General features: G+C 44.1%; 3 protein-coding genes across 8 annotated transcripts in view; 1 reads left to right on the top strand and 2 right to left on the bottom strand.

The window, feature by feature from the left end:
* MPHOSPH9 (M-phase phosphoprotein 9) overlaps positions 1–1,543 on the bottom strand; it is a 33,446-nt gene extending 31,903 nt beyond the window's left edge. The window contains exon 1 of the mRNA XM_076352826.1: positions 1,441–1,543. The gene's annotated coding sequence lies outside the window, so the exon portion shown is untranslated. The remainder of the gene's footprint in view (positions 1–1,440) is intronic.
* A 351-nt stretch (positions 1,544–1,894) lies between these two features.
* On the top strand, positions 1,895–7,500 carry MTRFR (mitochondrial translation release factor in rescue). 2 transcript variants are annotated; one of them, XM_076352572.1, is made up of 5 exons: positions 1,897–1,954; positions 4,122–4,202; positions 4,356–4,666; positions 5,394–5,636; positions 6,705–7,500. In XM_076352572.1, exons 3-4 carry the CDS (start codon positions 4,391–4,393, stop codon positions 5,604–5,606), a joined length of 489 nt encoding a protein of 162 aa, XP_076208687.1. In that variant the 5' UTR covers positions 1,897–1,954; positions 4,122–4,202; positions 4,356–4,390; the 3' UTR covers positions 5,607–5,636; positions 6,705–7,500. The 2 variants fall into 2 exon arrangements, with proteins under 2 accessions (XP_076208686.1, XP_076208687.1); XM_076352571.1 differs by lacking the exon at positions 4,122–4,202 and having other exon boundaries at positions 1,895–1,954.
* Positions 7,018–13,060, bottom strand: part of CDK2AP1 (cyclin dependent kinase 2 associated protein 1) — a 24,788-nt gene continuing 18,745 nt past the window's right edge. For all 5 annotated transcript variants that reach the window (XM_076352570.1, XM_076352566.1, XM_076352569.1 and 2 more), the window contains exons 2-4: positions 11,607–11,713; positions 10,610–10,736; positions 7,018–7,843 (exon numbers count right to left, since the gene is read on the bottom strand). In XM_076352570.1, coding sequence (XP_076208685.1) covers positions 7,776–7,843; positions 10,610–10,736; positions 11,607–11,684 — 273 coding nt within the window. In that variant the 5' untranslated portion in view covers positions 11,685–11,713 and the 3' untranslated portion in view covers positions 7,018–7,775. The remainder of the gene's footprint in view (positions 7,844–10,609; positions 10,737–11,606; positions 11,714–13,060) is intronic.

The following is a 13,060-nucleotide window of genomic DNA, read 5'->3' as shown; positions in this document are numbered from 1 at the left end:
ACAGATTTAAGTTTTCATTATTTGTAAGCACATAGAGATACATCTCTAACAGATAGTTTCAGAAGTATAAAAAATCATTTCCACCGGAAGGAAACTGATGGACAACGGTCCAATTTTTCCCGGTTTTATTGGAGCCTGTTTGGCTTTAGCAGAAATGTTTTCCAGGTACTCACTCAAGCTATTTCCTTTGGTTAGGGCTGAAAATGCAAGAATTAGAAGGAAGTTATCAGAGATACACATATCCCTTCAGCAGAGCTTCTTGGGATAAATCGAAGAAGAAAAAAAAGCCTTTCTTCTTTTTCTAGTGGTCAGAAGTCTGGAAAACTTGAAGGTTATCAGGCACCTAACCTGACAGATAAAGCAGAAGCTGCAAGTGTCTCTGGAGCAGCTGGATGGCAATGGTGGGGGCTACATCAGTCACCCCCATCTCCCCAGGATAAAATCATGGATGGCCTATCTCAGCAGCACAGCAGATGGGTGGGACTTAGCTGTGACACAGGCTCGTTTCATAACCTCATTAGAAGTCTGCTCGCGATAAAAAAAATAAATAAAAAATTAAGTGAACTATAACTGGGCCGAGGAACAGCTAAGCTGTCATCTATTGTTTCCATAGCACAGAACAGTCCTTATGCAGCCAAGTCCCTACATAAAGGGGTAGGATTAAAAAAAACAAGCTGCAAGGTGTTTTGACTCGTAAGTATCAGTACTGATTTAGATGCGAACACCTGGGCCAGCACAGACCCGGAGACCGCGGTTCTGCATCTCCTCCTGAGCGAGATCTGGTTGCTGCCGTTCCTCGCAGGTCGCTAAGGGGTGACAGGGCGCCGCGGTCCCCGCTTCCCCTCCCGCCGCCAGGCGCCCATCTCCTCGGCTTCCCCAGGGCTTCCCCAGGGACCCTGAGAAGGGACAACGAGCCTTTGGGCTCTAAAGCCCCGGTCCCCTCAGGGAACGCCCTCGCCTCAAAAGCTCAGCCCCCTCTGGGGACCCCCTCCCCTCAGAAGTGAGCCCCTCTCGCCGCGTCTGCCCCCTCAGGTCGCCTCCCCTCAATTAGCACCCTCCTCCCCAACTCTGTGTGTGTCCCCCCCCACTCCCCCGGGTCCCCTCCTCTCATAAGTGACCCCCTCCCGCCAACTCCGCCCCCTCAGACTCCTCTCCCCTCACAAGCCACCCCTTACCCTCAGCTCTGCCCCCCCCCAAGGACTCCACCCCCACCGCCCCCCTCGGGTCAAGCTCCGCCCCCACACTCCCATTGGGCAGCTGCCCCTCGCGCTCCGGGATGTTGACGGCGCCACCGCCTCGGATTGGCTGGCAGGCCCGCCACTCGTCGGGGAAGGGGGCGGTGCGGTGGAAGCGGCCTCGCGGCCCTGGGACGCGGCCAAGTGCAGCGGCGCTGCCGGCTCCGGCCCCGCCAGCTGCCCTCAGGGCTCGCCCGGTTCCTACCCGCATTTCTGGAAGCCCACGAGGAGGCGTCGGCAGCGACCCAAGAGATGCCTCCCCCGGCGACCGTTAGTCGATAAACAGGCGCGGCCCGTCGCCTCCTTCCCGACGATTGGCGGCCGAGTTTCGAACGTGGTGGGGTAGAGGGCGCTCAAGGCAGAGCCCAGCTCGATGATTGGCCGTCTTGACCGCGCGCCAGGCCGCGCCTTCAACTCTGATTCGCTACGTGGAGAAGTACGCGCGCCGCCGCGAGGGGATTGGCTAATGCGGCTACGCGCCGCACGGTTTCCCAGAACCTGATTGGTAGTGGATGGAAGGCGTGCGTAAGCCCGCCCCTTGCGCAGCGATTGGCTTTCCAAGTGCCAATTAGCCTGGTGGTAACGCCCTCCTCCACGAGGTGCGCGTGCGCAGAGGCGGCCTTCGGGGAGCGGAGGTGTGCGCGACCGCATAGGGCGGCGTGCGCCTGCGCAGTGCGGGCGCAGGAGGGGGCGGTGGCGCTCGCCCCGGGTCGCCGGAGGTAAGAGGTGGCGGCGGGGCGGCGGGTGTCCCGGGCCCGCGGGGAGCTGCCCTCGGCTCCTCCCGAGCCGGGAGTCGGGCCGCGGCGAGGCCCGGTTCGTCACTTCGGTCCGGCGGGGAGGCGGCAGGCCCGGGAGGGCCGGGGTCGTGGCGCAGGGACCGCGAAGCCGCAGGTGTCGGGCGGCAGCGCGCCCCTTGGGGCGCTCGGCGGCTGTCAAGCCGTGCTGGAGCCTCTGCCGAAGTCTTGCTACGCGCGTTGTTTCCTGGACGCGTGGGACAACAAACGCGGTCGTTTGTGCGCGTTTTGCAGCAAAACGGTTGCTGTAAACCGCAGTTTGATCCGCTGTCCGGGGTGCCCGGTGCATTGTCGCTACGCCGTCATCGCCGATGCGTCCAACCGCCCTCTGTCCTGTCCGGCGAAGCTGGGAACGGCTGGTCGCGTCCGTGACTGCGTTTAAGAAACGGGAGATTGGTGTCCTTACTGACACAGCTCTTCCGTAGTCTATGCTTAAAAACTATGAGCAAAGCTTTCCCCCCTCCCCGAATTAAAGCATTATTGTCTTAAGATCTTTTTTGCATCGTAAGGCAGGTGTTTCTTGGAGACTTTCTGCGCTAAGTGAAATCTCGAGAAAACTCTAGTATCTTTTAGGTTTAGTCTTGGTTTATAGCCGTAGCGTCAAGTAGTAGAAAGGCTTACCGTGAACGTGATTTTTCACCTTGACTTACCTATGAAGATCAGGCAGCTCGGAGAGTTGTCAGTCCTGGTTTCAAAGCAGGCGGTGCCCATATTAAACCCGCTGTTGAGTGAAGGCTCACTTCAGAACTAGGTAGTAGTTCTGCTAATTTTTGTGGCAGAAAAACCCGTTACTACCTTCTAGTGCCACCAAGTGGACATCTTTACTTGCCAATAAAAGCTTTCTTAAAATTATTTTTATTTCAACAGTTATGTTCAAATTTTATGGATGTTTATTGCCGAGTGCCACTTCTTCACGTGCTGAAGTATTTCCTTTCAAATCAAATATTTCAAGCATAACAGCATGTGTTGTTTTAATTGCTTTACCTAATGGCTTGCTGAAGAGTGCTGTTTGACAGGAGGAGAATCTGACGTTCCTCGTTGTCCACGAGGATGATGCACACTTCCATGCGTGCTTTTCTGCCTTTGTTAATAACTTGACCTGGGGAAAATCACCATGTGAAGCAGCAGTTGAAAACCCGGTGGTCTGCTTACTCCTCCGATTCTTTTTCCTCCATCAAAGCCACACGATGGGCTATGTAGGAAGTTACGAGGGTAGAGCAGGATGGGCACGCTTGTTAACAGGATCAACGTGGAGTACTACTTCTGATTTGAAATGGAGTTTTCCACGTTTGCGGCATTAGACCACTCACCAAATCTTACGCGCACGAGAGCCCGACCTCAAAATTTGGAAACCACTGTTTTGGAGCAAGGTCAAAAGAGGAGTCTAGATCATGTAATCTGTTTAGATAAGGATTACTCTGTTTCCTGTACTAACCGAGCATTAAAAAGGAATGTCAGGAACTCAAAATCATAAATCAGTCGGTAGCTGTAAATACACATACCAGAGTTCTGCTGCGTACCGTTAGTCGGGCGTTTTCACTGAGCAGTCATGCATCATTCTTACAGGTAAAAATCCATCTTTCTGTTCTGACTTGTTTAAACTACTCGAGCTCTGTTCTGCCAGATCTGACTTCTGATACCCGTATCCTTGGGACAGAAATCGTTCTTTTTTTTTTCATTTTGTTTTCCCTCCACCTCCTCTTTGCAGCCTTCCATGACCGTAAGCCAGTGAACATGGGAAGCCAAGACGTTATTAGGCCAGTTACACTATGTAAATTTGCTGCTTCTTCCAGCGGGTTTCTTTTCAGTAGTTTAGAGCACTGTTTAAGGCAACCTCAGAGGAGGATTCCTGCACCCTCACTTGTCCTCCCTTGATGTAGTTCAAGCATGTGTCGACACGTGAATTGCAGGTACTGTTGCCAGCAAGACATAACCTGGGCGTGAGCGGAGCGTCTGCAAAGGCTTCCTGGTCAGGCGGTACACGTCAGACTGCAAGATAGAAATAGCCTCTCTTTCCTCTTCTTTTTTTTTCAGGTATCTTTAATATTTTCCAAGTGTTGGTAGGAGTACTAATTTATTTACTGTTTTCCAGATCGCTTTCAACAACAAAATAATAATCTTGACTATTTTAAGAAACCTAATTGCAATGAGGACTGAAATTCCATTCAGAATGGTAAATATTTCAAGGCAAACACCTATGAAACCAGTTCAAATATCCTTGAAAATAAATCTGAATATCAAAATATCGCTCAAGACGTGCAGCTAAACTAGATCATCTTAAAACAAGGATTCTCATGGCAAACTCCATTCCCCACCTGTATTTCAGGTTTCATTGCAGAGAAACTGTGTCCTCGTTTCTGTATGAATGTGCCAAGTTTATTTCATTTTACATTCTTCCTGAGAGAAGTGCGAACACCATCGTGGAGACCATGGATTTTGAGGAAGCAGCAATTTTCTCTGCCCAGAGTGCCCTTACTTCAGGCAGCAGGAAAGAACAACTCTTTCAATCTCCTTGGACTATCTGAGGCAGAATTAAAAGAACAGTTTGTAAGAGGTGACGGCCCAGGAGGTCAAGCCACAAATAAGACAAACAACTGTGTTGTCTTGAAGCATATTCCATCTGGGATTGTAGTAAAGGTAATTATATTTTTTATTTCATTAAGTCACAAATTGCATCGCGTCTTCCAAGTCTCCTTTCATAGTAAAGCATAATCACAGTGCAAATGTCATGGAGGAAAAGTTTCTATGTGTTGTAAAGAACCTCAGCAAGAAGCAGTTTTGGCGATCAGTAGATAAATAAACTTGGGGTCATAGCTGATCTTGCTGGCTTCGACAAGCAGTACTATTTTGTAGTTTTCAATAAAATGTACCTATCTTCACTGTAGCTGCCTTTCAGTGGCAGCTGTCGTATTCCTATCCCTCTTGTGAGTTAGTTAGAATGTCTTCCTTAACAAGTTGATCATGCTCACTTTGCATTCTTTTTAAGCATTACTCTTACCTGCTTCTTGTGGATTAATACTTTGAAATTTATCTTTGCTTCCTTATCACAAGGGGAAGACAGTTAAGTTAAACTCAGAAGAAGCTTTCCAAGGTAATATGGAAGCAATCTTATTCGCTGACAGAATTAAAGATTCATGCAAAAGCCAGTCTGATGAGTTACAGTAGCAAATAATTGTTAGGCAGCCTCTCCAAAATATATCACCTGGATACAAAAGTTCCAGCAGTTCTTGGCAGGGGGATGCTCTTGGCTTGGGGGAGAGGGAGTTACTTTACTGTAATGGCGGGAATATGTAGACTGAAAGGGAAAGCAGAAGAATTAAACAGGTTAAAGTTCCAGTAAAAATGTCCTATTGTATTTCTTCAGTGTCATCAAACAAGATCAGTGGAGCAGAACCGAAAGATAGCCAGAGAAATCCTGCAGGAAAAGGTTGACCTCTTCTACAAAGGTGAAGATAGCGATGTTTTTAAAGAGAAGAAAGCATCGGAGAAGAAGAAGCAAGAGAAAAAAAGAAGAGCAAAGGAAAACCTAGAAAGGAAGAAGCATTTTAAAGAGATGCAACAATTGCATAAGAAATAAACATATATAATACTGACTTGCCCTAGTAGGGTAAGGGAAACATTTGTCATTATACCTAAACAATTTTCAAACTAACAGATGATGTAGAGCTTCATAAGCACAACTGAAATACTGAGTAGTGACCTGCTATTACTGTAAAACCAAACTGATAAAAGCAGTCATGTATTCCTATTTCTGTCTCCCATTAATCACATCTAGCAATCAGTTTTTCTGCCAAGTTCAGCGGATGATAAACCAATCCTTGTTAAAAAGCAACTATAAACTTTCCACCATTGTTAACAGAGACAAAAAAAATTCAATAGATCTCCTTCTCCCCGGATGATACCTTATGCTGCTTTGTAGGAGTTCCAATACATACGGAGAACAGCCCTAAAAGGTTTTAACTTTCCATCCTTACTCAGGCAAGGCCTCTACTGACGTAAATCCTTTATAAACAGTGACCAGGTTTGGATGCTGGTTCTGATGGTGTAAACAGACATGCTGACAGAAGAGACACCCGTCACTGGTTGCCTCCTTCAGATCTGTTAGCTTCAACAAATGCTCTGTCCTATTTAGTTCTGAATGAAGTTTAAACAGAAGCTTTACAAATCTTGTCTGGAGTGGTGACGAGCCTTGGGGCGGGGAGGCGCTCCTGCAAGTGAGGGTTGGTCAGTCATGGTCAGTCATGTTCTTCCAGTTCAAAGGTGAAATTGGGTCATTACAGATAACGTGTATTGGAAGCTGCCTCCCAAGGCAACAGAATCCAGTTCATCCAAGCTGTGGAGTAATTAACTTTGCCTCTTACTACTGTGTTTGCTTCAAGTATCCACAGCTCCGTATGTATTGGATATCCCAGATATCCCATCTTCCTTAGGGTTTAGATTTGATTGTACAATAGTGAATTACAGTTGTTTATTATGTTTATGCTGTGCTGCAGTTAAGCTGGGGCATTTTGGTATCTCCACTCATTTTGACAGCTTCCCATTTTATGCAAGTACATGGAGCTGCTTTTCCTTTGTTACTGTTACTTTGGAGCCACTAGTGCAGTATACTTTCCTATTTTGATCCTTTTAAGAACTCTTAATTGCTTAACCAAAACTTCTCTTTAATTTTGGACAGCACCCTCACCGGCTGCCACCAAGTTTTCACCCTCAGCAGTGAAGGGAGAGTGCTTCAAGAACCGAAGCCATAGCTTGTATTTTGAAAGCAATGGAGACTGCTAGCAACCTCTTACTACTGCCTTCTTACAGAGATCGACCGCATCCAGACCACACCACGGACAGAAACTCTCCAGCAATCTGCAGGCCCGTTCCCTTGTCTGTTCCTGAACTTGAGCCTCCTGCATGAAGGTTAAATCTTTATCTGTTGAGAGTTCTTGTTCATGGAGTATGAATCTGATTAAAGTGACTGTACATAGTTTTAATACAAACTGTTAATGAAAATAAGCTTTATTACGTCAAGTAATAAATACATACAAAGATGCAAATAACAGTTTTAGTAATTTATCCAGAATTTTCTTTTTTTTTTGGCAAACTTTAAACTGAAATCTCCAGCCTTAATGTAGAAATTAGCTTTCCAGGACCTTGTTATTATTTAATAGGTTTCCCTATTTTCCATATAACTCATGCACTTTAAATGGACTTCAAAGCACTAACAGTCATGCAAATGTTTATGCAAAACGAAGAAAAAAGGAAAAATAAGAGAAGGGGAAGGTTATTTCTAAGCAGGGTCTATGCTGTATGACAAATTGTGACTTAGCAGACTACTAGGTACAGCATGCTATTCTGCATTTATTAAAAAAAAATCCTTAGAGCTTATGTCAAACTTTGAAAGATTGACAGTTTGGGGTTAAGTGAATATAGTCAAAGGAAAAAAACAGAATTAAGACTGTGGCTGGATAAGAAGAGAACTGAAATATAGCCTGGGAGAGAAAGAGCATTCCTCTGCATGCAGTTCAGTTTTCATGTTTTAGAAACATTTTAGGGAGTTTTAACGTCTTTACAAAATGCAAACCCTCCATAAGTTGAAAAATCCTTGTTTTCTCATTCTTAACTATACATTTTTGTAAGGGCAAAACAAGGTAAAACATTCAAAATAAAGGAATTTGTCTGAATGTTTCAAGAGTCAAAAGGAATAAGTGTTACTTTTTCTTCATTAAGAGATGGAAAATCTTGCAACTGAATTAGTGGGCTAGGATCTTGCATTTCGTTCCGTCTCAGCCAAGCATTCCCGAACTAATCCTCTAGCATGAATAATGCCTGCAAAAGAATTAGACATATTTTAAATCATCTCATTCAGGTCACACTTGCAATGACAGTCCAGACAAAGGTTTACGTATTTCTGTCCCGAGTTGCCAAGGCTACCACAGCATGCCTCAGAAAAGGGAGCAATCCCTCGCTTCCCAAACATCAGCTGCTGCTAAACAAGTCTGCCTTCCCAAACTGGCATTATAAATTGAAAAAGGACTAAACCAGGAATGGGAGCATAATAAGATTTGTAGGTCTGCAGTGACAGGTATATCTTAATGTGCAATGCGGGCCTCTTTAAAATCAGAGACTGAACAGAAAGGAAAAAAAAATCGTCTTGCTTACCTGTGAGTTATTTTGCTACAATGGAGTGAAAAAAAATAGGAAGTTATTTGGGGAATCGTTTTAACAAGCACTAAAAGTCTTAATACCTTGGAATAGTTCGCCTCTGAGAGGATGCATCAAAATGCAAGCCTTCATAATGCTGCTTAAACACAAGTTGTGTCTCTTGTAAGCGTAAGAAGAAATTTTTTATGGTGTGTGCAAAAAGTTACCTCCTAACACTGGCTCAGCTCCCAGTGTAAATCATCACCACTTTACATGCTGCCGTATCTACGCTCATCTGATAGACATAATGTGGAATTTTCCACTACAAGTCCTGTTGCCTTGAGTTCCAGCAATCTGGACCTTGATTCTTAATCCTGGAACTAAATCTAGATTCATGTTCACAGCACTGCTGAAAGAACAGAGCTTGAGATAGATTTTAAAATGAGAGACGGACAGATTTTTCTACAACAAATGAGGTTATATTTTACTGACAGGACAAGACAGAAGGCGGAGAAAGGACAGTAAGGCAATAGATGAGGTTTAATCTCTATTTAGAGATAATGGATTCTGTTTCTAGAAGGCTGCTAGCCCAGATCACAGCAATAGCCTTTACATCCAAGAAGTCCCAAGACTTGGGACTTGATGGGTGCGAGGTTTTGCAGAGGGTTAAATTGACACAGACAAGTAAAGCTGCATCCCACAGCTGTGGGATGCAGAAACGCGTACTCAAAGCAGTGCATTAGACCTGGATCTGGTGGCAGGACGCCCAGTTTATGCAGCAGAACTACCCTGAATTATGTAGAACACTGGGAATTTGGCCAATTTTAGAGGTCAGTAGCCTCTGTGCTCAGGAGCAGGTGGAGCTGGGGACAGGGACTTTATTCAGGAATAACCTCCACAAGGCCACAGAGGCTGCAGTCATGTGGTTACCCTCAATCACTTCTGCTCTCATAGTTGCACATGCTCCTTCAGCCATCAGACTCCCAAAATGGAAAGAGGTATGTTTGTGACCAAAAGATGGCAGCAAAAAGTATTTATTTGGGATTCTTTGCAACACTGGCAAGTCACAGTGGCAGCACTGAATCTTAAACCTATGTTAGCCAACAAACTAAATACTCACTGCAAGAAGCAGCAAAACAGCTTTTCCTCACTGAACTGAACCATTCAGTTCAGAGAACGTCTGCATCTCTCCCAGTCTCTCTCAAGTTGTCCCCATTAGCCTATTGCCATTCATGATCTATTAATACTGACTCAGGCAATGCAATAAAGAGAGACTCCAGCAACATTGATTTTAGCTGGGCCAGATTCCACTTACCACTCATCAGCAGACTTTATTGCATCCTTTCCCAGAACAGCTACTAGTCATTTTATTGCACGTCATGGCAGATATATTACTCTCCCGTAATGGTTGAGCCTTAAATAAAGCTTTGTAGTCTTGGGTAAATGTAAGGGGGATTTGCAAGGTGGTGAAGTTAGTCTGTTACAATAACATTCCCATTCAGGGTTGAACACATGAGCCAAACTCAGCACAAGGACCAAGGAAGGGGAAGAAAAGGTAACTACATCATACTGGCAAAGGACAGAACTGCCAGCACAACTGTTGGGGATGGCCTTTCAGGGTCATTTCAGGAGCTGGAGCACTGGAATGTCCCATTGCTCCTTCAGAAATATCCCTCGCACGTCCCCTGCAGAGGACAATGTCAAGCTGATGTCAGCAGTGGGGCATGCAGGCGTTTCTTTTACACTGCAAGGAAAGGGCATTTATTACCCCTTTTAGCTGACAAAGCAAAGCTAGAGACCTCATCAGCCAGGCCTAAAAGCTCCTGTGTCCCTTACTAGTGGACCCTTAATGACATCCACTTGACAACAGGTAATGGAGCCTAAGCAGCCCAACACTCCACAGAGAGGAGGAACACCTATGTTTGACATCTCAGTCTCAACAGCCTTCACTGACAACCTTTTTTTTTTGCAGCTCTTCTCTCCACCAGCCTCAGTGTGAATTACCACAATGTAGTATTTCTTTAGGCAAAATGCACTTTAGTAAAGACTCTTGGGTCAAGTAGATGGGTGATGTATATGAGAAAAAGTAAACAATGCTTGGTTGTATATTTTGGAGACTGGGGAGAAAAGGGAATTGAAGGGGCAAGTAAGTCACTAGGAACCTAGAAGCACATATCCATTAGACACCTTAAGGGTTCTAAAATAAGGTTTGAATTATTAACTGAAACTCCCCTTGTGCACATGAAACCCATTTGGTCACTGATTTATCTATCAAATGCAGCATGAATAGAGCATCCCAAGGTTTCAGTTGCTTGTTAATACACCTAGTTTAATGATGAGCTCAAGACAGCTGTCTCCTTTCAAAGGAAACAGTTGTCATGAAGTCATATACAAGCAGTCAGTGCACAAAGTGTATGTGACAATTTTTTTTTTAATAAATTTAAACATTACCTCTTTTTAGCCTCTCCATCGCACTTTTACTCCCAGCATATGTGGGTCTAATCTCTTTTCCTAATTCTTCTATGATAGCTAGAAGTTCTGCGTATTTGCTTTGCGGTACTTGACTGCTGCTGGTACCCTGTAGTTGAAAGTAGATTAATCTCAATTAAATACTGCTAAAAACAAAACAAAACAAACCAATTACAACAAACAGCAACTGGAAATTCATGGAGGACCAGAAATAGCCCTGGAAGCCACTTTTTAAAAAAATAAAATTTCAGGTTTATTATATAAACATGATTTTCTTTTTGCGGTTGCTGCTACAGTTGGACACAATGCTACATGCCCTTCAAAAACTGGGATCAACTGGGAGGATGCAGCTGCAAGACTGGGACCTTAGGTGGGACCGAAATTAGAAGAGTCCTGTAAGAACAGCAAACTGAGAACTGCTTATTTAACTCTCCCTCTGCTTTTTCAATGTTTAGGTGTATATTTTGTGGAGAAGTTAGCTAGGCAGGGAGAGTGAGAAGCAGATATAAACAAAACTGCCCATATGATAAGGGAAATCCTATTAAGTCAAATACATTTCACAGAAAGTTTACTGCCAGATTCCTGAAGCAGCCCATAGGACTGTGTGTGACACACGCTTCATGAAACTAAATTTTAGAGTATAAATTTGCCAAAGAAAAACAGTATAGAAATAGTCATTTTTTAACAAATAATTTTAAAATATGTTAGAGCTCTTACTATCAGAACATAACTCAAGACATGTTTCACTGTGACTCAGAAGGGATGGGACTAACAGTTAATTAGTAACCAACCTCACTCAGCACTCTGCTTAGTCTAATTTGATCCCAAGACATGTGCGATGAATCAGTCTGCCATTTGGGTTTGATTTCAAATCTTGGTGGGAGGGAGGAACACCTCAGATTACAGGCCACAATCCATGCTACTATGCAAACGTAGGGTCAGTGATCTGATTAAAGAAGAACAACAAGCAGAGCTGTACCTGCATCCCTTGTGTATAGCCTAGAGATGGGGGTCCGTAATCATTTATAAGCTGTCGGTATTGCGCAGATGTTGCCATACTTGTGGAGGGAGAGTGAACACTCCCAGCTGTAAGAGGAAAGAAAAAAAAAAAAAATCTGTTATTATCTAAAGACTAATTAGTCTGTTACACTGGGACACATTTTAGATCACTTTTTTCTAAAGCTGTGACCTCTCACCTTTGTCTAAGCCCACTAATGCCATTTCAGAGTGACACTATTTGCTAGGAAGAGAATGGTTAAATTAATGCTTCTCTAACGTTTGCTGTACATTTGAAAATAGCACAGCCTGCAACATTATCAGTGCAAATTGTTTGCCTAAAAGTGAAACAGAGTGTAGCATGACAGGTTGTTCTGCCTAGACAAACTGTAAATATTAAGGAGCCCTATTTTTGCATATATACATTCCACATAGATGAGTCTAATGTACTATACTATTTTTACTTTTTCAGTGCAAGTTATCTGAAAGTAATTTTGCAACTCAAAGTGTCATCACATGGTCAATGCAAGTTACCCTCAGTACTATTTTCAGCCAATGCCAAAACTATTCATAGGGAACAGTCAGTTGAGGTATATCAGATCTGCTGCTCATTGTACGACATCGGAGGCGAAGAGTGCTACCATTATTCCTCTTTGTGTGATATCAAATGTTTTTAGCCAGTCATATTGTGCTATATAAGTAAACCAAAGGAAAAATAACATCACTTCAGGTTATGGTTACTTTTTCAAAAGTTATAAAAGATTATATTCAGATCTACAGGGTTTTGAGTCAGCTAAGAGTTACAGAAACAGACTCTAATGTGATCATTGCCAAACTGCTCCAGAAATGAACAATCAAAACACTTGTTCCCCCTTACCCCGCAATGGTAAGAATTCGGGTTTGAGAAACAGCTTTTAGATTTTTCTTAGGGGGCTTAATTATGCTCCCCATTTCACAACAGTGTTAGAGGACCTGCCGGTTATGGACTGTACACTCAGGACTAAGGGAGCATTACACCATTCAACTTGCTCACTCTTGCAGCTGAAGTGCCCCTGCATCCACTGATGCTGCTGTCTTTGCCTGTAGGCACAGACACAGACTGCCTGCTGTCTGAAAAAAATCTTCCCCCTTACAAACTCCTTTGCTGAAAATTCCCAACGGTCTTTCATATGAGGAACAGATCTCATTTACCAGCCTTCATTTAAATCTAAATTAGACTGATGCTAAAAGTCACCAGGGCTCAGAACTATGTAAATCTGTAGCTTTGTTTTAAAGTTGCAAGTGATTTCATTCATACTTTCCCCTCACTACAAAAAGAAAGAGCCAGCAGTTACACTGTAAAAAGCACTGCTGAACATAGTGGAACAGACTCTTGTCCTCAGTTGGGAAGTCTCTTTCCACCTCAGAATTAATCACAGGATACCACTGTGGTGTTGT

The sequence above is a fragment of the Aptenodytes patagonicus genome, chromosome 15 (genome assembly GCF_965638725.1).
Source record: "Aptenodytes patagonicus chromosome 15, bAptPat1.pri.cur, whole genome shotgun sequence".
Lineage (NCBI taxonomy): Eukaryota > Metazoa > Chordata > Aves > Sphenisciformes > Spheniscidae > Aptenodytes > Aptenodytes patagonicus.
The sequence above is the reverse complement of the archived record's forward strand: the minus strand, read 5'-3'. Positions and strand labels throughout refer to the sequence as shown.

Excerpts from the sequence above, each read along its gene's own strand:
- MTRFR (XM_076352571.1), top strand. The coding sequence starts at position 4,391 with ATGAATGTGCCAAGTTTATTTCATTTTACATTCTTCCTGAGAGAAGTG. Across the intron at positions 4,667-5,393 it reads CATCTGGGATTGTAGTAAAG|TGTCATCAAACAAGATCAGT; the intron begins GTAATTATATTT and ends GTATTTCTTCAG.